This window comes from Amblyomma maculatum, chromosome 9 (genome assembly GCF_055883805.1).
Source record: "Amblyomma maculatum isolate TAMU_Amacu chromosome 9, ASM5588380v1, whole genome shotgun sequence".
In the NCBI taxonomy this organism is placed as follows: domain Eukaryota; kingdom Metazoa; phylum Arthropoda; class Arachnida; order Ixodida; family Ixodidae; genus Amblyomma; species Amblyomma maculatum.
Window position 1 is genome coordinate 28,538,156 of NC_139352.1, and position 20,022 is coordinate 28,558,177.

The window sequence follows — 20,022 nt, forward strand, 5'->3', positions numbered from 1 at the left end:
GCCGCGCTTCCAGCTGCAACAGCCCGAGATGTGGCCGGTTTCTTATTGAAAAACTTGAGTCTCCGTCACGGTGCTTCTCGTGAATTGCTCAGCGACAGAGGCCGTGTTTTCTTATCTGAGGTCGTTCAAGCCCTGCTCGCGCAGTGCAAAATCATTCACTGGACTTGCACCGCCTACCACCCGCAAACAAATGGCCTAAATGAACGATTTAATCGCACCATTGGTGACATGCTCGTGAAGTACGTCGGATCGAACCACACGAACTGGGACATTGTCCTTCCTTATATCACCTACGCGTACAACACTGCTACGCAATCCAGCACGAGTTTCTCTTCGTTTTTTTTTTTTGCTTTACACTCGACATCCATCTGCTCCCCCTGATAATGTCCTGCCTTACAACCCTGACCCATCGGAATCTACTACAGTGACCGAAGCTGCACAGTACGCCGAAGAGTGCCGCCAGATTGCCCGGACGTTCACGACCGACTCTCAGTGGCGCCAAAAATATCACCATGACACCGATCAGAATAATGCACTGCATTTCGAGCCCGGCTCACTCGTGTAGCTATGGGTTCCATCCGGCAGCCCCGGCCTCTCAACAAACCTGATCTCCAAGTATCATGGGCCCTACCGTGTCCTCAAGGGCACTTCACCAGTGAACTATATTGTTGAGCTGCTTACGCCATCTTCCCGACGCCGTGGCCGCGAGACTGTACATGTACAGCGCCTTAAGCCGTTCTACGACTCCATTGTATCTTCGTCCCCTTAAGTCGCCAGGATAGCTCCTTTTTCTCTGGAGAGCATAGTGAAGAAGAAGATGGACTCCTTCGCTGGACGTTGATGAAGAGGAAGCAGTCTGTGGAATTGTTGCTGCGCAGAGCATCGTGTCGATCTGAATTGCCCCGCTTCCTCTTCGACCTCGACGCTGTCCTCGACGTGTAAAATAAACCTTCTCCTATACCTGGCATAAAAGGAATATCTGGCAGTCGTTGGTAGACGTTGCTGCACAATTTATTCGCCTGCGTTCTACGGTACTTGCACCAGTTTCAATAACAATCTCCAGAATGACTTTTCCCTATCCCGCCGTAAAGAAAAAAACCCTCTGCAAAAAGAAAGACGAAAAAAATAGTTGAAGCACCGAATTAGGTTGCCTAGGCACACATGAACACGCAGAACAATAATTTATCACTCACCTTGCTAAGTTTTGCATCGTTAATGTTTGCTTTTCCGTGCTTTCTCAAGTTTAGGTAAGCATATAACGGATGCCTAAGCAGTAAACATATAAAGGGGGTCGAAGGTCCCCCTAGCTTCAAAGGTTCTGCATTTATCATGTTTGCTCTCATCTATCTGGGTGCGAAACAACCAGACAGCGTTTGGAAACTTTTCGGCTTGTAATCGCCTCTTTATTATTTAAGCTAGGATCCGTTGGTGGCATCAGACGTCTTCCTAATCTATAATTTTCGACGATCCCTTTATTGGTTTGCAAAGGTTCGTCCATCTCCTGGAAGTAGGGCGGGTCCGCGTTTGCCCGGAAGTAGCGATTCCGTGCTAAAGAGTGAGCCGTCTCGTTGCGGGGGTAGACGTGCGTGCTGGGACCCAGATTAGGGTGATTTTGCGATCGAATTTAGTTGTGGATATAATGCGGGTGGTTTCTGCACAAGACGCCGCCTTATCTGATATTCCAGATAGTAGTTTTAGTGTCGCTAAGAATCAAGGTAGCCTTCGTTCCGACACAAGCGGGCGCTAATGTTTCTGCTCCGGATGGTGGCGGGGACGGCTGGTGCACCGCGACCATTGACTACAGCTACGACTGCCGTCCCCGATAGGCCGCTTGCAGTTTCTACGTAGGCTATTCTTTTTTTTTTTCTTTTAACCAGCGCTGCTGCACTTTTTTCTCTTCTCTCCTTGTATTATTCTGACTGCATGTTGCGGGAGAGGACAGGGACTAATCATAGTCCCTGTCCGCGCGAATACCAATTCGCACGACATCGTGGCACCAGGGCGAACTTGCGCCTGTGCTCCTATCAGTTTTTCTGCCCACCCATTCTAAGATGGTTACAACCCGGCTTGCCGTATTTAGTATTTCGTGCTAGGTGATTCTCACCGCTTCAGTAAGTTCTGTCCAGCTGTAATGCACCTCCATTCCTAGAAGGCGGTCCGTAGCGGAGGAGACGAGTAGCCCTATAGCCCCTTTGTGCAACTCCTTTTCGTTGGTCCTCATGTTGAGGAATAGTGCGGCATATGATATTCGGCTTAGTATGAATGCCTGCACCAGTCTCAGGAGGCTTCTTTCTTTGAGACCTCCGCCTTTCGTTCCGATCCTCTTGAAATATCTGTTACTTGCGCAGCGTATTTAGCGAGTTTTTTTATAGTTCCGTCGTTATATCCGTCCTCTTGAATAAAAAGTCCGAGGATTATATTTGGTGGACAGTTTGTACGGTTTTGCCGTCGACCTTAATTTTGAAGTTAAGTTCGAGCTCGCACCGCATCGCGGTTAGGTTATATATGAAAAGTTTGGATTTTGCGGGAGGCATCATCCTGATGATGCCATCAGAAAAATAATAATCCTGTCTCCAACGAGAATCTAACCTCCACCGCTCGGTTCTCCAGTCGAGTGCTTTAACCAACTGCACCACGCCCTGGATATTTTTTATACGTGTGCTTGACAGACACCATAATAAATTTAGCTGTGCTTTTGTCTGGGATGTTCTCAGATGCCTCCGCCTTTTCTAGATATAAGCAAGAGCGTTTGCCGCTTATCTCACCGAGTCAAATTTTTGTACCCTCGTGGCCGTTTTCAGATTTACACAACTTGAACGTTAGGCTTTTCATAATATTCGCGAACTCTTTACACTAATAATGGTCCTTAAGAACACTTCTAATAAGACCGGCATATCGGAGTCTTGGTAATCTTAGAGCTATAAAATTGTCTGTGGTTTAGCGCTGATTAAACCGGGTCGAATTGCGTTAGCAATACCTCCATTGCTGCGCTTATGGTTCAGCATCTAGTGTACCTCCTTCTCTAGTCCTTTTTTTTTAGTCCGTGTCCGGTCCCCTGGCAGGAGCTGCCAACATGGGTCTCTCGTTTCACATGGGACGCTTATGTAAGAATCAGCCTGCCAAGATCCTGGCATTCACGTTACCCCTATAGGCCCCTAAGGCATGTTCATACGGCTTGGTTAAAGCGGGGCTCTATATGCAGGCTGGCAGGAGCTGCCAACTTGGGTCTCTCAAGGTCAAACGTGGCCCTTCCCGGGATGACGCGACGGACTGAAACCAGGCGCACTATTGCTAAAGCAATAAAAGATGCAAAACTGGCCTCCAACATTTTAGCAGAAACATTTTCCACCTTGAGTAATTATGAAACATACCTGAAGCGAACTTGAGCTCCTTAATGCACTGATGATGTGGTCGCCTTTCACGTACTAGTCATCCCTATTTTTTCTGATGCCCTCCTAGCCTTTGGAGCCACATGTCAATATGTACTTCAGTATTTATGAATACCCTCAACTGCGTATGCAGACCTCCTCGTGCTTCCTTTTTGCATTACGCATTCCGTCTTCATGGAGGAGGCGGCTGAGGCTGTCCCTAATTGTTTCCCTCCGACTATCTGCATTGATTTTTTTCTGGTTTGCAACTGCAGTTTCCGCATGAAAACTGCAATCTGTGCAACCACCGTGACAAGTTTTTGTTTTGTCACTCTCTCCGTTAATGCTGCATGCATTCTTGTACACTGCTTTTGTTTACAGTTGTAGTGCTGTGTAAGTGGCATTTTTCAGATTTGTTTTTAAGGACACACTCACATACCAATTGCGTCATCATCATCATCAGCCTGACTATACCCACTGCAGGGCGAAGGCTACACCCATATTTCTCCAATTAACTAGGTTCTGTGCTAGCTGCATCCACTTGACCCATGCGAACTTCTTAACCTCATCCGCCCAGCTAACTTTCTGCCGCCCCCTGCTACGCTTTCCTTCCCTTGGAATCCAGTTTGTTACCCTAAGCGACCATCGGTTATTCTCTCTTCGCACTACATGTCTTACCCATGCCCATTTCTTCTTCTTGATTTCTACTAGAATGTCAGTAACTTGAGTTATTTCTCTGACCCACTGTGCACGCTTCCTATCTCTTAACGTTACCCCTACCATTTTTCGTTCTATAGCCCTCTGGGTTGTCCTCAACTTAAGTAGAACCCTCTTCGTTAGTCTCCACGTTTCCGCCCCATAGTTGAGTACAGGTAAGATGCAACTGTTGTATACTTTCCTCTTGAGCGATACCGGTAAGCTGCTAGTCATAATCTGCGAGTGCTTGCCAAGTGCGCTCAATCCCAATCTTATTCTTCTTGTTATTTCCTTTTCATGGTCCGTATCAGCGGTTACTACCTGTCCTAAGTAGAGGTATTCGCCTACTACTTCCAGTGCTTTGCTACCTAACGTAAACTGCTGTTCCTTCCCGAGAGTGTTGAACATTCCCTTAGTCTCCTGTATCTTGAACTTCAAGCCCACCTTTCTACTTTTACTCTCTAGGTCACCAATCATTCTTTGCAGTTCATCTCCTGAGTTACTTATTGCGTGCCAATTGCGTACCGTTATATAATGTAACATACGTTGATATCATTTGAATACAAGCAGTACTATCCCCAGTGGCAGCGTCTTGTCCTTTGTCTTGAGTGCTGGCTGCCTCCAACAAAAGTAAAATTTTGGTTTGGTTTGTACGTTTTAACGTCCCAAAGCGTCTCAGGCTATGAGAGACGTCACCGTGGAGGATTCCGAAAATTTCGACCACCTTACCTTGTGTTCTTTAGCATGCACTGGCATCGCACAGCCCACTGGTGCCTTTCTTTTCGTCACCATTCCGGGATTTAATTCCACATCTTTCGGCACCGCAGTGGAGCACCCTAACCGAAGTTTTCGCTACTTCTAATAATGCAGCTTCAGGGATAGTAACAACCCTCAATGAAAGAGCTTGTGAAATCACTTATTGCGTGCACGACTGACATGCGTAGGCGCATTTCGTTTCACTTCGTTTTCAAAAGCAAAGATAGTAGACAACAGCTCCATTCATGAGAGAGTTGGCGCGGGTGTTTTCCTCCTAATGCTAGCTCCACCTAGTGGCCGCTACCCCACTCGCTAAGTAAGCCAACTACGGCTGCAATGTCTAAAAGCGGGGAGGGTAGTTAAAAGTATCAGAAAACCGAAGGCATGTTGATGCATTTGCAAGTTCTCGGTGGGGGTGGTAAATATTTAATGTACAACATATACAGGATAGGCGACAACCTATCCGCCTGTACGGTAGCCTGGAGTTCTTGACTGCGATACATAATTTGCTTTGTATCCGATTCCACTGTACGCACACAAAACGGACACAAACGGACACTGTAGGCACACAAACTTTTTCAACAGCATAACAGTAGACAACAGCTCCATTCAATAGGAAACTGTCGCTGAAGTTTTTCTCCCAGCGCTAGCGCCACCTAGTGCCCGCTGCCCCACTCGCTTAGTATGCTAACTACGGCAACCCTGGATGAAGGCGCGGGAGGGTGGCTAAAATTATCAGAAAACTGAAGGCATGTGCTACATTTGCAAGCTCTTGGTGGTGGTCATAAATATTTAATAGATAGATAGATGGATTTATTGAAAGGAAAAGGCAGAGAGGTTGGCCGGAATAATTCAAATCTGGCCTGCTACTCTGCACTGGGGAAGGGGAAGGAGAGAAGAAAGAAGGTCATTATGGGTGACGATGTGGGCGAAGGCATATGAAATCCATATACAGACACAGTAGCTTGTTTACAAGAGCGAATCAAGTCCGCTGGCGCAGAAAAAACGGCAAAGAGCACGAACTGCCTGAACATCCTTCCTCTTGTCCTACCAAACGCCCAGCAGCAGTTCCTCCGACAGAGGCCTCTTGTCTAAACGCCTCAAGGAAGCGGCTAGCACACTTCTTTCGCGCGCATACGCTGGGCACACCAATAATATATGGTCCACAGTCTCTGGGATGCCACAAGTTGAACATTCCGGCGTAAATATTTAATATCCAACTAATGCAGGACAGGCGTCACCCTATCCGCCTGTACTGCGGCCTAGAGTTCTTGACTGCGATAAATAGTTTGCTGTGTATCAGATTCCGCCGTAGCCACACAAAAGGGGGCGGTCTTGTTGGACTCTTATTCCTTAACTAGTCGCTAGGTAGTTCTAATTTTCGTTTCTGAGCTGGTTTATCCCTCTGCATGATGCGATCATCCTGTCGCACTGTACGTATAAGTAACGTTTTGTTGGTTGGTTTGCGCAACCACCGGGCCGCCGAGAGTGGGTCTTCAGATTCAGTAGAATATTTCGAGATATAAGGGAAAATGTTGATGTCAAATTCAGGCGAGTAAGGCTGACGTACGTGACGTTCTAGTGTTGATGTGCGACCATCTAGATGGTAAACCAAAGCAATCAATGGCCACTCCGAATGCGCAGTGTTTCGTCGGACGGGCTAAAAAAAGGTAATGCATCAACTGGCATGCGTTGTAGTTTTGCCTTAAATAGATTGAATTAGTACAATTGGCTTTATAATGGCTTTAAAAAGTATGTGCCGTTACCTGATAATTGACTAATTCAATCTATTTAAGGCAAAACTACAACGCATGCCAGTTGATGCATTACCTTTTAGAAAAAAGCTTTAACTGTGGTTGAACTCGTGTGGACCTAGTTATCTAGAGCGAAAGCTTGGTTAATTGCTTCGTTGAATACGTATTTTGGCCTTGGTTTATCCTTTATTTCCCAACATGGTTCTGCGAGGCGGTCGACAGCCACCGGATCCGCGCACCGCATCTGCAATAGAGAGGTACAAACCTCTGCTGTGCCCCTAGAAAGTAGCATGTTCGTCCCCTGACGACCTTCGGGTTGCGCAAGGAAGACTTCCGCTTTCAAAGCGGTGCAAATTATCACTGACGACTTTGTATAAAGGTATGGAATTTTGATGTCTCCGAAAGACTCTGGTATAAAAATCTTTTATTCTAATTTAAAACTGCAGAAAAAGATAATACGAGAGAGTTCATTAATGGTAAAGGCTGAAAGGCTTCGCAGTGTTTTTTACCCGTGTCACACTAGCAAGCAAAAGCTCTTTCACCTAAGCGGCCTTTTAGAGAGTTTAGACTTTTTTTCAAAAGGAGTTGCATAGCAGACACACGGCTCTGGCATTCCCTTTTTACCATTTCCTACCGAGGACGCTATCAAAGCGTGGCGCAAGATCTTGAAACAAAACCACTCAGAATAAACTCACATATCGAAACATATAAATCAAATACGTGTGTTAGTACACGTTGCCTATAGTAAATTTAGCTACAGTATGTTCACAAACGTTAAGTTAAAGAAAACGGCGCGCATACACATCAGCGGTTAGCGTATGCTAAGCGTAGCCTGCTTTCCCCATTATGAACCAGTTCGAACTGCACCCCGGGAATATTGGAAGCGCGCAGTACAGAAAGGAGGCCAAATAGAGAAAGCGATGAATAGGATAAATAAAGTGAACGGCTTATTTAGTACTTTGTAGTGTTGAATATAGAAGGATGTGGTACTAGGTGTGAGAGCCTCTATCTGCAAGCACTTCAATGAAGTAAACAAGCGTCTGCTCCGCGTCTCTGACGAAGGGCTCAAAAATCGATTGTCCACTGTCTGGAGAGACGCAGAAAAACACATAGTGCTTTTTTTTTTATTTTGGCATGCTGTGAAATTCCAGCGTCTTCAAGCCCAACTCGTTTCTGTCGGCGACTGTGTGCTTCCGCATGCCCCTTTTGAAGGCGCTCGAATGAGGTGTGACTTTTTACGACTTATTCGTGTTACCTGGCAAGAAGGCAACCTTCGCGGTGATGGCTCACGTGCTGGTTGCCCCAGGGCAGTCAGTCTAGCGACCGTAAGCTAGCAATATGCACTTCATTATAGGCTGTTGTGTCTTGGAAAACTTAAACATGCTCGCTTAATTCAATGCGAAATACCTAGAGGCGAGTGCTAGGCTCAGAAGAGGGATAAGGTTGTGCGCTTTTTGAGTCATTGGTCGTGATTCCTGCATTGCGTGCCATGTCGTAGAACACGGAATTGGCGTCACTGAGCAGCTGCTCAATTGTTCCATATTCGGCAACGGTGCCTTCACTCATGACGAGGATCCTATCGGAAAGGGAAAAAAAGATCGGCTTAGGAAAGAACACTGATTTAATGTTACGACTCAACACGGCAAGAATTCACCAAACATCTGAAACACAAAAATCATTTGCACTCGGTCCGTCCTTGCTCTCATGGACAGCGTTTTTTACTGCCACATGATTTTATGTTTGCTTGGCATAGATCGCTGCGATTGTTCAAAAGCTAAGAATTTGAAATAGCTAATGCATGATAAAAGCTATTAAAGATATAGAAAACGATTTCATTTTTTGCATGTTGGCGTGGTACGGCTCAGAGGTAAAAGGTCAGGCTCGCCATATCTGATACAATCATTTTTGTCATTCATGTACGAAATGTACGAATAAATGTAGTAGAACTTAAGTACTCATCACCTCAAACACGAATTTCCAAACACTAAAGCACCTCCCACCAGGCTCCCTTTTTATTCCCGCTCCGCTGTTCCCATTTTAGCATACTCTTTAAGGAAAAGTACACGTGCCCTCATTCCCCCGTTTACTTTCCCCCTCCCTCATAATAAGATTGGAGGATGGTTCCCTTAGCAGGATTAGCTGGGGCGGCCCTTACCACGTCGGTAATATGCCGATGGGAATCTCAAGAAGAGATCGGACCCACCACATGCCCGAATTGTTTCACACCAGCTGCAGAAGTGGATGTTCGCCACCTGCCGTGGACTTGTGCAGGGAGAAGGGCATCAAGGACATAGATTCTGCAGGAAGAGGGACTAATCGCAAAAAGGGAAGAGGACCTCCAACTAGCTCACCAACAACAATAAGAGAAGGAGCCTTCTCCGGTTCCTTACGAAAAATAATTTACATGGTTTATAATATGCCTTATGGCAAGCTTGCGCAACAAAAAAAAAAAAACTTAAGTACATTACCCTAAGGATACCAAACATGTAAATTATGTCATGTCCTTGCTTCTTCAAGCAAATGGACTAATATGACAACTGTATCATCAGCCTGACTGTGCCCACAGCATGGAGATGTACTCTACCCTATCTCACCCATTAATATCCCGTGCAGGCTGTGAAGACCAGCTTTGCTCCGGAAACTTTCTAATCTGATCATCTCATTGAACTCGCTGCTGCGAGCAGCTACGCTTTCCTTCACTCGGAATCCGTTTCGTTGGTTCTGATTTTGGTTGTCGTGTCTGAGCATTATACACTGCTTATCTATGTTCATTTCTTAGTTTCTTTCCGACAGTGAAGGTTAAATAGGCTAGTGAAAGGCGCAAGGTGTCCGCGCCAAACATGTGTTGCGAGACCTAGGTGACATAGCCCGTGGTGTGCTCCAAACTAGCGGAGCATCACTTGGGCAATGTCACTGAGAAAGTGGCAGGTAATATGAGTGCCGCCTACTGGCCCGCCCTTCTTTCCCGCCTGCAGAAACAACTGAACTACAGTTTCAAGAGCTAACTGGTTCTCGCTGGCGTTGCTGAGCCGTGCGGCGGCGCTGTTCACAGTACGTTGGGAGCAGCTCAGGAAGTGTGCATTATTCTAATTGCACCTGTGGCTGTAGCTTGTTGCCCGACACCAATAATTTCATCATACCTGTCATAGTCCAGCACTGTATGCAGCCGGTGCGCAACAGTGAGCAGAGTGAAATTCGCAAAGCTCTCCCGGAGTGTTGCCTGGATGAGGCGGTCCGTGTCTCCGTCCATCTGCGAGGTGGCTTCGTCCAGCACCAGGATACGTGGTTTTCTTAGAAGGGCACGCGCCAGGCATACCAACTGCCGCTGGCCAGAACTGATCGATGAGAGGTAAAAAAGAACGCAGTGACGAATGAAAAACCATCGAGTGTCCTTCAGCGTTTCTAAGAGGCGACAGCGTAATCAGGCTGTGCCACATAACTTGACCAAGGTTTTAATTTTAAAGTGATCCGGACGCGAGTAGAACCGGTTGCATAATGTTAGCGCTAGCCTAGTGCCACTCAGTCCATTCTTAATTTGCTCTTACCTAAGTGATAAATCACTCAATTTTCTAGGTAAGAGCTACAGACTACAAATGTAATATGAAAAGCTGTAAAGCACTTTCTTAAACCTCGAATAAGTTGATTTTGATATATCCCACATGTTCCATTTTTCAACGTTCTAAAGTCTAGTTACGGGACGCTTGTGCAATCATATAATCTCGAGGGTGCAAAGCACAAACAATGCCAGCAGCATGGTGACAATTGTCACGGGAAAGCGACAAGGCTTTGCTCCGTAAGTGGGTGTCTGGGCCTCCGGCTGTCTTCGCATGACTCCGCAATGACATGCTACTGACCTTGAGTTATTTGATGAGAAACAAATATTGTTTTTCTTTTATTTTTTTTTCCACAGTCTTGGAGGCTCTATTCTTTCCGCGACGGCAAGCAGAGCGCATTTGCGTCATCATGCGACAAGAATTAGGAAGACCAAATTTCTAAAGCTGGTGGCAGAACGGCTTGTCGCTTCCCTGTGGCTAACGTCACACTGTCTGTGAACTTGCTCACTCATTGCATGTTTAAGAGCTGCTCAGAAGCTCCTTCACAAGTTTGTTTAATTTTTTTTTTATATTTCGCGGGCTTCCTTTGGATGGCGTCTTGAATAGCAAGTCATCGTTACAAAAGTGCCAATGGAAACATTCGGATTATAAAACATGGCGCATGCTTTTTTCTTTTGTGGTTCTGCGACTGCATTTTTTTTTTCATATCTTCTTGCTGTAGCATTGCACTGAGAAAGCAAAAAGAACCTATTCACATTGCCTAATTATGGTACAGCTGTATTAGACTGCTCACGTCCACTACCATTGCCGCGGGCTCAGCATATATCATCGGACTGAAACCGGAGGGCATAGCATGGCCTACATGTTAGGAAACTTCATCAAATTCCTCCTTTTGATGCATACGATTTACGCTATATCACACGCCCCTCCTGATGTACTACTAAATGGTTCGATAAATTCTATATTTAAACAAGCTGCGGCGCTCACCTGAGGTTCCCGCCGCCATCTCCAGTCTCGTGGTTCAGCTTCAGAGGCTGCCGCGACACAAAGTCTGCCAGGTGCGCCTGCCGGAGAACCTGCCAGAGCTCGTCGTCCGTGTGTTTTTGCATGGGGTCCAAGTTGGCACGCAGTGTACCTCGCACAAGACTCGGATCCTGTGTATTTCAGATCAGGGTGTGAGTGAAGGAGCTGAAGTAAAAAACCATCATCATCAGCCGGACTATACCAACTGCAAGGCGACGGCCTCTCCCATATTACTCCAATAACCCAGTCCTGTGCTAGCTGCATCCACGTGACCACTGCGAACTTCTCGACCTCATCCGTCCAGCTAACTCTCTGCCGCTCCTTGCTACGCTTTCCTTCCCTTGCAATCCAATTTGTTACCTCTAGCGACCATCGCTTATCCTGTAAATGAAATCCGGTAACATAGACAGTAAAAATTAGCAGGGGGTGTTTGCGGTAAACCAAGTTTGACGAACGACAGCTCTGTCTGGCTTGGTTTTGCTAACACCGCCAGTTTACTTGATGTCATTTGGTGCTTGTTATGTGTCCACAGACTCTGTAGAGAATCAGTCACATTTAGGATCAAAGTTCAAGTGCAAGGTAAAGGTGAAAGGTGATTAGGCATGGTCAAGGGCTCATATAATCATATTTTTACGGGGATTTACTTAATGTAACAGCGCTGCGATGGGCTGAACTCGACGCTGAGACTTCAGTAGCCGTGCAGTGTTCACTCTGTCAGCGTCGTTCTCTTTCTCAACGCTTTGACGTGCCCGTGTTCCTCGGTCGTCGTATTTGTCAGTGAGCACATCACTTTGGTCCCGCGTTTCCCGGTAACACTATCCCCCTCGGCAAAAGGCAACGTCCCGGTGCGTATTAGGCGTGCGATGTGCAGGGGGAGTAATATGGCTTTAGGCGGGCGGCAGTACGATTTCGGAAGTGGGTGTAGCAGTCAGTGACTTTGGGTGGAGCGGTGCAATCTCATAGGTCACGTCGGTCACTGGGCGTAGTACACGGTAAGGACCTGTGTAGTGGGGCAGAAGGTTTTGACACAACCCCACACGACGGCACGGAAGCCAGAGCAACACCAGAGATCCGGGAGGATAGTGCACATCGCGGTGGTGAGCGTCGTAGCGTCGTTTTTGAGTTTCTTGAGAGATGGTGAGATTGTGACGAGCAATCTGGCGAGCGGCGTCGGCTCGGCGATGGTATCGCGGGCATAGGTTGTGACGGGGCCAGCGGCTGGAAGCAAAGTGTCGAAGGGCAGTAAGGGGTCTCTTCCAAAGAGAAGATAGAATGGAGAGTACCCAGCAGTGTCATGACGCGAAGAGTTATATGCAAAGGTGACAAATGGCAGACTAATATCCCAGTCGCGATGACTGTCGGATACGTACATTGCGAGCATGTCGGTGAGTGTGCGGTTAAGACGCTCCGTAAGGCCGTTCGTCTGAGGGTGATACGCAGTGGTGAACTTGTGCCGAACGGAGCAAGAACGAAGTATTTCCTCAACAACTCGGGAGAGGAAACAGCGGCCACGGTCGGTAAGTAGTTGACGGGGAGCACCATGGTGAAGTATGACGTCGTATAAAAGGAAGTCAGCAACGTCTGTGGCGCAGCTGGTTGGAATGGCGCGAGTGACCACGTACCGCGTGGCATAATCGGTGGCCACAGCGATCCATTTGTTTCCTGACAAGGACTCGGGGAAGGGCCCTAGGAGGTCAAGGCCAACACGAGAAAATGGCTCAGTCGGGATAGCAATCGGCTGCAGGTGTCCAGGGGGTAGCACAGGGGGTTTCTTCCGGCGTTGACAGAGGTCGCAAGCGGCTATATAACGTTGGACAATATGATCGTGCTTTCGCTTGCTACAGCATAACACACGCGGGCGACTTGTTACACAGGCTAGGTATTTTACCTTAGCTCAGCTCCAAGGTTACCCGAACGAAACCAAGTATCCCCTTAATTCTTACATGTATCATTATAGCTGTTGCTCTAGATGTAAATAAGGCAAAGTTTAACTGGCTCGTCGAGCTAAAACTACCGTGCAGAGCCGAAGTAAACACCAGCATCTAATCTTGACCAGCGAAATTCACAGCGCGTTTTATGACCTGCCAGTACGTACAGTCGTGAGCAAAAGTGGAGAGACCGCCGTTTCGGCGGCGGGAGCAGTTGCGGGGCCGCCCCACGGCGCTGCTATCTCGCCGCGTTCGCTCGCTGCGAGAGTGCCCCCAGTGACGACAAACTTCCCCCTCGCTCTCGCGCGGGTTCTTATCACGACTGATAAATTCCTAGTGCGAATTTCTGCTACTCTGAACGGTCTCGTCGAAGAGTAGTGTGAAAAGTGTATAGTTCCCAAAAGGAAAATAGCGGCAGCTGCTCCCACTGTCGGCGCGCTTCGGCGGTAACGCCGTCGGTGGTTTCTCTGCCTAATCAGTCGGCGGCTGGCACGCTACAAGAAAAAAAATGCACGGGAAACTTTGCTCGAGCCTTGAGAAGCCACTTTTCAGGCCTGATTTTTTTTCTTCAATCTGTCAATAGCCGTGAGAATGCCAAGTTGGGATCGCGGGCAAAACACAAAAAAGAGCTGTTCTTCAAGAACTAATGCATCCGCATAACGAGAGCGCGTGTGAAATGCAAGCAGAACCTTGATGTTGCGCCTTAAGTGTTGCAAAATTAGCATAGTTTCAACCCTTCACTGTGTCAAATGGGCATAGGGCACCTTTACTGAAGTTATTCGTTATGCGTGTGAATGGTGACGGCCTTTTGATATCAGTTCTCTGTAAGAGAGCTCACTATGCACGGAGTCATGTTTCACATTTGTGAGTCTGATACGCGCGATTGACAATGTCCATGAGGGACAGGTTTTTTTTTTTTTTTTTGTAAGCTTGGAAGGTACTACAGACCAAAACGCACAGAACATTATCTGTTATTTTCGTACACCTATGATAAGCTTTTTTTGGGTACAGTGTAAATGAATGGGACACTACCGCCAGGGCTGGCTGACAAAACCGGTGAATTCTTGGAAAGAAGAGAAACAATTCCCCCTTGGCGTTAGTAGTATTGTTTCTTGAAATGCTAATTTTATTTCTTTAGGTTGCGGGCCTGTGAAATGATTCGCGTTTTGAAGGCAGGTTTCTTTACGAAGCGGCGCACAGTTTACTAGGGTGCTATGAGACGTGAGATTTTTTTTAAACTCTATTCCCGATAACTGCAAGCTCAGTATGCATTTTGCTGGATCTGCAGAAGAGTGCCGTGTTATAAATTACAGCGTCAGGTAACTCGGACGTTCTGATGACAGCAGTTGCACGATGACGCGTTTTGGAAGGACTACAAAGACAGAGCTGAGGTTCCTGTCTATAAAGCAATCGAATTGAAAAATCGCTTTCTCCGGTCGTGGGGTAACGCAAAACGATTCGATATTGAATGAGGATGTTTGCTGCTGTTGGTAACTGTTGCAGCTTACGGTTTTATTGGGTTTAATGTCCCGAATCAACTCGGGCTACGAGGGACGACGTAGTGGAGTGTTCTAGATAATTTTGACCACCTGTAATTGTTTAACGACCGCTGACATCGCACGGTACACAGGCGCCTTGTGCTTTGCCTCCATCGAACGTGGCAGGATCGAATTCACCTCCTGTGGCTGAGCAGTCGAGCGAACTACTGAGTCACCGCAGTGGAGAGGTAACTGTGGGAATTGTAGCCGCCACTCGGAAATGGGTAACATGGCATGCGATGGAAATAAGTAGTAGAAGGAAATCTTGCTCTCGTAGGTGTCCGTTGTCCCTGACGAGGCCCTATCCATGCATATCAGGGATAGTTGTCCTTCGTAGGCTAATATATTGCAAATACGTGCGAGCGTGCGGTAAATTTGCATTACCGAAGTTTTGAGCTTTGCACAACTACGGCCAAGATTTCCTACATTTTGGTCCAGATTGAAACACGGCCTGACAGGGAAACCACAGGTTCAAGCATTTTGATGGCGAAACAGGGCATTGGTGATACACTGGGCGACCGTTTTATCCATCGATCCCTATCGTGAGCCGCTATCGCGGAGAAGCTTCTGCGTCCAAGAACTGCGCTTTCTGAACCATCGCTCAGCGTTCACTTGGTGCTGGCGATTCCCACGTGATCATGGTCCGATATGACGGCTATATTAGCCGTTGGTTCATTCTAAGCTCTGTCTTTTGCAAGTATGTCGCCGCCGGTGCCTATCGCCGAACGAAGACGAATCGTCGAACTGAGCTTGCAGGGCACTTCGCAGCGTGAAATTTACCGGATTACTGGCCGTTCGAGGAATGCAGTAAGTCGAACTTTACATGCATACCGGGATGAAGGTGGCCGACTTCATGACGCGGAGCGCAGTGGCCGACCACGTATCACCGACGAAAAGACAGATCAGCTGATCGTCGCAGCTGTTGTGGCAGACCCCTTCAGTACTTCCGGCGAGATACGTGAAGTCTTGGGTCTTCAGGTGTCATCATCCACAATGCGAAGACGCCTCAAAGAAGCAGGCTTAAGCAACTCTGTTGCGGCCCAGAAGCCATACCTTACAAGCAGGCAACAGCTTCAGTGGCTCCAATTTGCACAAGCCGTGCAGCACTGGACGACCACCGACTGAAGGGAGGTGGTATTTTCTGACGAGAGTACTTTCTCCAGTCGTTGGGACCAGCAGCAGAAGGTCTGGCGCCCCTTCAACTGCAGGTATGCGAAAACCGTTTCTCCGATGCTGGGTATCCAATTCGATACGCATACTTAGCAGAATTGCGGGTCTAATATTGTTTTCTTTCTGTGATACTAGAAACGCGTAAACGTTACCACGTTTCATAAAAAGAGTTGAGCACTGACGTTAAAGTAAGCGCCCTTCAGTCATTTGTACCATTGCTTCAAAATAATGTAATTCTCACATTTCTTTTCGGCGCATCAGATAAACATGTTTTCAATGGCTATGGTCTGTCACAGCGGTAGCGGTGTAATTAATCTTCTCTTATTCAATACCGGCCCTTATGCAGTACCCGTTTGCAAAAAAAAAAAAAAGAAGTTAAGGTCTTGATCTTAGGTTGTCAAATATCAGATGTTTCTCTATATAGGTTTATAATATAACATTCGGCCTTTTTTTTTTTCGTCACCTCCGTCCACGCTCCTGTTTTACAGATATCTACCAGAGTACACGTCAAGCGTGCTCTCAAGTGGCAGGTGCGCTGTGAATGTGTGGGGTTGCATCAGCAAGGATGGCCTGGGCCCCCTCGTGCGCATTGACGGCCGCTTCAACGCATCCGCATATGCTAACATCATTAAGCAGAAGCTGATCCCCCATGTGCTTGGCGGGCCCTTCAGTGACGGCTTTTTCCTGTTTCAGCAGGATCGGAGCCCTGAGCACACAGCTCGCGCCGTGGGCACACTTCTGAACCAGCTGGGAATCCGCACGCTGGAGTGGCCACCAGCAGGTGCTGACCTAAACCCGATTGAGAATGGTTTGGGAGGATCAAAAAAGAACTGGCAGCCCAGAGTTTATGCACGGCTACATCAGATGAACTGTGGAGTGCCGTGCAACAGGAATGGGACAGGCTGCGCGAGAGCGTTGTGCCGACATTATACGAGTCTATGCTGCGCCGTGCAGCTCGTGTAATTGCCGTGAATGGTCAATTTACGAAGTATTAGAGCACTATATCTTGCGCCCAATAAAACCCTTGTGAGTGCCCGGCATTTTGTGGTAACTTATTTGAAGGGGGTGCATGAAGCGGGAAGCCCGACTGCCTTGCGTTTTCCTTTTGATGTATTCGCTGTATCAAATCAATCTGGACTCGTGTGGGAGGCGCACGTTTCTTCTGCCAGCGGGCCGAGCCTATTCCGCAAACATGCACTCAATACCAAGCTATCTGATCTTCAGCTTCGCCGCGGGAAGGGCTCACAATGAGGATCGAGTGATATAAGGCGGCTGGCTCGACCAGACAGTCTCTCACCATGAGAATAATGAGCCGTACCTTGCGGTTCTGTATACAACGACACTGCCTCGTGGAAATTTTTATGCGAACAGGAGAGCAATATTTAAAAGGACGCACTATGCACATAGGCACGGACCGTGAGATGACGCTGCCAAGCAGTTTTCTCGCAGTTCCAGCGGTATGTCTCCATTTTGCCTTAAGCACGATCTGGAGCAACACAGTGAGCAAACGAAGAAGCAGAAATACTTCCAGGCGTGGCAGCAGCCTTTCAGAACTCGTCATCTCAATCCACATCCTTCTTAGAAATGCGCTTTCCGTTTAAGGAAGCAAAAAAAGCTTGTTCCAGATCTCCGACTGGAATTTACTATTAGGTGCATTAGACGAGAAAAAACACAGAGACGAGTTCCCAACTGACGATAAAAACATTACTATTTTTATCAGCATGGAGAAAACGCGAAATATTGGTGAAACTAAAATCAAATCTCCCTTTACCACTCTGGAGCCAAGTGGTTTGACGCCCCGTTTCCGTCCGCTTGTTCCGTTACTGTGCGAGTTTCATTTCATGTGCACCAGTCGCTCATGGACATCACAAATCGCGCGCATCAGACTCACAAATGTGCAACATGACTCCGTGCATAGTGAGCTCTCTTACAGAGAACCGATATCAAAAGGCCGTCACCATTCGCACGCATAACGAATAACTTCAGTAAAGGTACCCTATGCCCATTTGACACAGTGAAGGGTTGAAACTAGGCTAATTTTGCAACACTTAAGGCGCAACATCAAGGCTCTGCTTGCATTTCACACGAGCTCTCATCATGCGGATGCATTAGTTCTTGAAGGACAGCTCTTTTCTGTGTTTTGCCCGCGATCCCAACTTGGCATTCTCGCGGCTATTGACAGATTGAAGAAAAAAATCAGGCCTGAAAAGTGGCTTCTCAAGGCTCGAGCAAAGTTTCCCGTGCATTTTTTTTCTTGTAGCGTGCCAGCCGCCGACTGATTAGGCAGGCAAGCCACCGACGGCGTTACCGCCGAAGCGCGCCGACAGTGGGAGCAGCTGCCACTATTTTCCCTTCGGGAACTATACACTTTTCACACTACTCTTCGACGAGAGCGTTCAGAGTAGCCGACATCCGCACTAGGAATTTATCAGTCGTGATGTCGTGATAAGCACCCACGCGAGAGCGAGGGGGATGTTTGTCGTCACTGGGGGCACGTCTCGCAGCGAGCAAGCGCGGCGAGATAGCAGCGCCGTGGGGCGGCCCCGCAACTGCTCCCGCCGCCGAAGCGGCGGTCTCTCCACTTTTGCTCACGACTGTACGTATTCATCCACAGCACAGGTTATTAAAACTTTGAGCTTGGTTGTTTCCTTTGCTACGATTGTGTTCTCACCTGCTATCATCGCGCTGCTGTGTGAATGCACTGGTCGAGTTTCGAAGAATTGGACAAACTTTTTATAGCGAAAGCTGTTATAGGCAGCTCACCAGTACGGCGGAAGTGTGATCTCGTCACAAGCGCACTCACCCTATCCTCGAGCTCTACTTACGCGCTGTACAACCAAATGTGAAACAGAAAGGACGGACGATGCAGTAATTGATGCTTACTGAAAAGATGTCGCCTTAAATTAGCAGCATACAGTCGTAGCATCAGCGATTCCTGCGTGTCAACCTGATGAATTTACGACGTAAGCCAATCTCCGCAACCCGTTCTCTTTCTGTCACCGGGTTGCATGCTTAGCAGCCTTCCTCAACAAATATTTTCCCTCATTACCATGCCCACCACCCATGAAAGGGCAACTCCGGTAGAAAAAGACAGATTCGGCTAGAAGGAAAACCACAAGTTTTGTTATTGCTACTCGCTTATTTGCGGACGACGGACCGACAAAGCAGCCGGCAGTCTTCAGAGAGCGCGATCCTTGATAGACTGCTCTACCTCGAAAGAAATGGGGTGAAAAAGCGGCGCGGTGCCTTTTCAAATGGGCATCAAATTTTCTCAGTTAACACACTGCACTAGCGATAGTGTTGTCCACAAATAAAGTGTCACAATCTGCCCTTGGTGCCCTACGTAATCCGCCAAATATACCCTTCTTTTACAACCATACACTACAATATTCTCTAATCCAACTTTCTTTTGAGGTAAGCACTGTCGATGAAGTCCCATTTTATTTCGGGCCATCTCGGTACGCACAGACGTTGCCGCCTTCCTCACAATGGCGAAGGGAGGCTTTCGCCTTAAGACGAAATGAAAAATCCCGCTTTGCAACGATTGTACATGCGAAGCATATTTAGACCAGAGAAACAAGGCCTCGATCGCCACTGCAAAGCGCCGTATCTCAACTATGGGAAGGAGGAGGCCGCTGGCTGGGCTCAGCCCGCTCGAAAGCCGTGTGTTTTGGACTCCGGCTGGGCCCAGGTATAATTGTCCCGGATTGGCCGAGCCCCCCCTTACCCCCCCCCCCCCCCCCTTCAATCTAGTCCACGCGGAACTTCCATGAAAGAGTGATTGTGACTAAAGTGCAAAAGGCGTCTCGAATGCACAACAGGAAGTGATTTCCTGTGTCTTCCTCGCGCAAGGACATCCGAGTTTCCTCCCGACGTCGATACCCTTTTCCTCAATGCGCCATTCCTGTGAACGGATCCTTGCTAGCCGTCAGTGGCCGCTTGAGGGCTATTGAGATTTACTTTCTCGTTTTCCACTTCGGTAACATTAGCGCTGTTGGGAAAGGTTGAGGGTCGCCGGAGAAGGGGTAGGCAGCGAACGCGATGGTTAGATGGCATCCTCTAGGCGCTGCAGATGAAGTTATGTGATGTTAGGAAGATAGTGAGAGACCGGAAAGCGTGGCGTGACGTGGTCTAAAGGGTCACGAAGAGTCGGACACGACTGAACTGAACATTAGCGCAGGTGATCAGGTATTCATCTCGAGATTCGCTCTGTGCTGTGGTCCCTCGCACGTTTT

The 20,022-nt window shown here is 47.8% G+C and overlaps 1 protein-coding gene across 3 annotated transcripts in view; it reads right to left on the reverse strand.

The window, feature by feature from the left end:
• Positions 1-7,981: 7,981 nt before the first annotated feature.
• LOC146178706 (multidrug resistance-associated protein 1-like) overlaps positions 7,982-20,022 on the reverse strand; it is a 142,833-nt gene continuing 130,792 nt past the window's right edge. For all 3 annotated transcript variants that reach the window (XM_084578467.1, XM_084578468.1, XM_084578466.1), the window contains 3 exons: positions 11,116-11,282; positions 9,715-9,909; positions 7,982-8,150 (listed from right to left, as the gene is read on the reverse strand). In XM_084578467.1, the coding sequence (XP_084434593.1) occupies positions 7,982-8,150; positions 9,715-9,909; positions 11,116-11,282 (531 nt within the window). The remainder of the gene's footprint in view (positions 8,151-9,714; positions 9,910-11,115; positions 11,283-20,022) is intronic.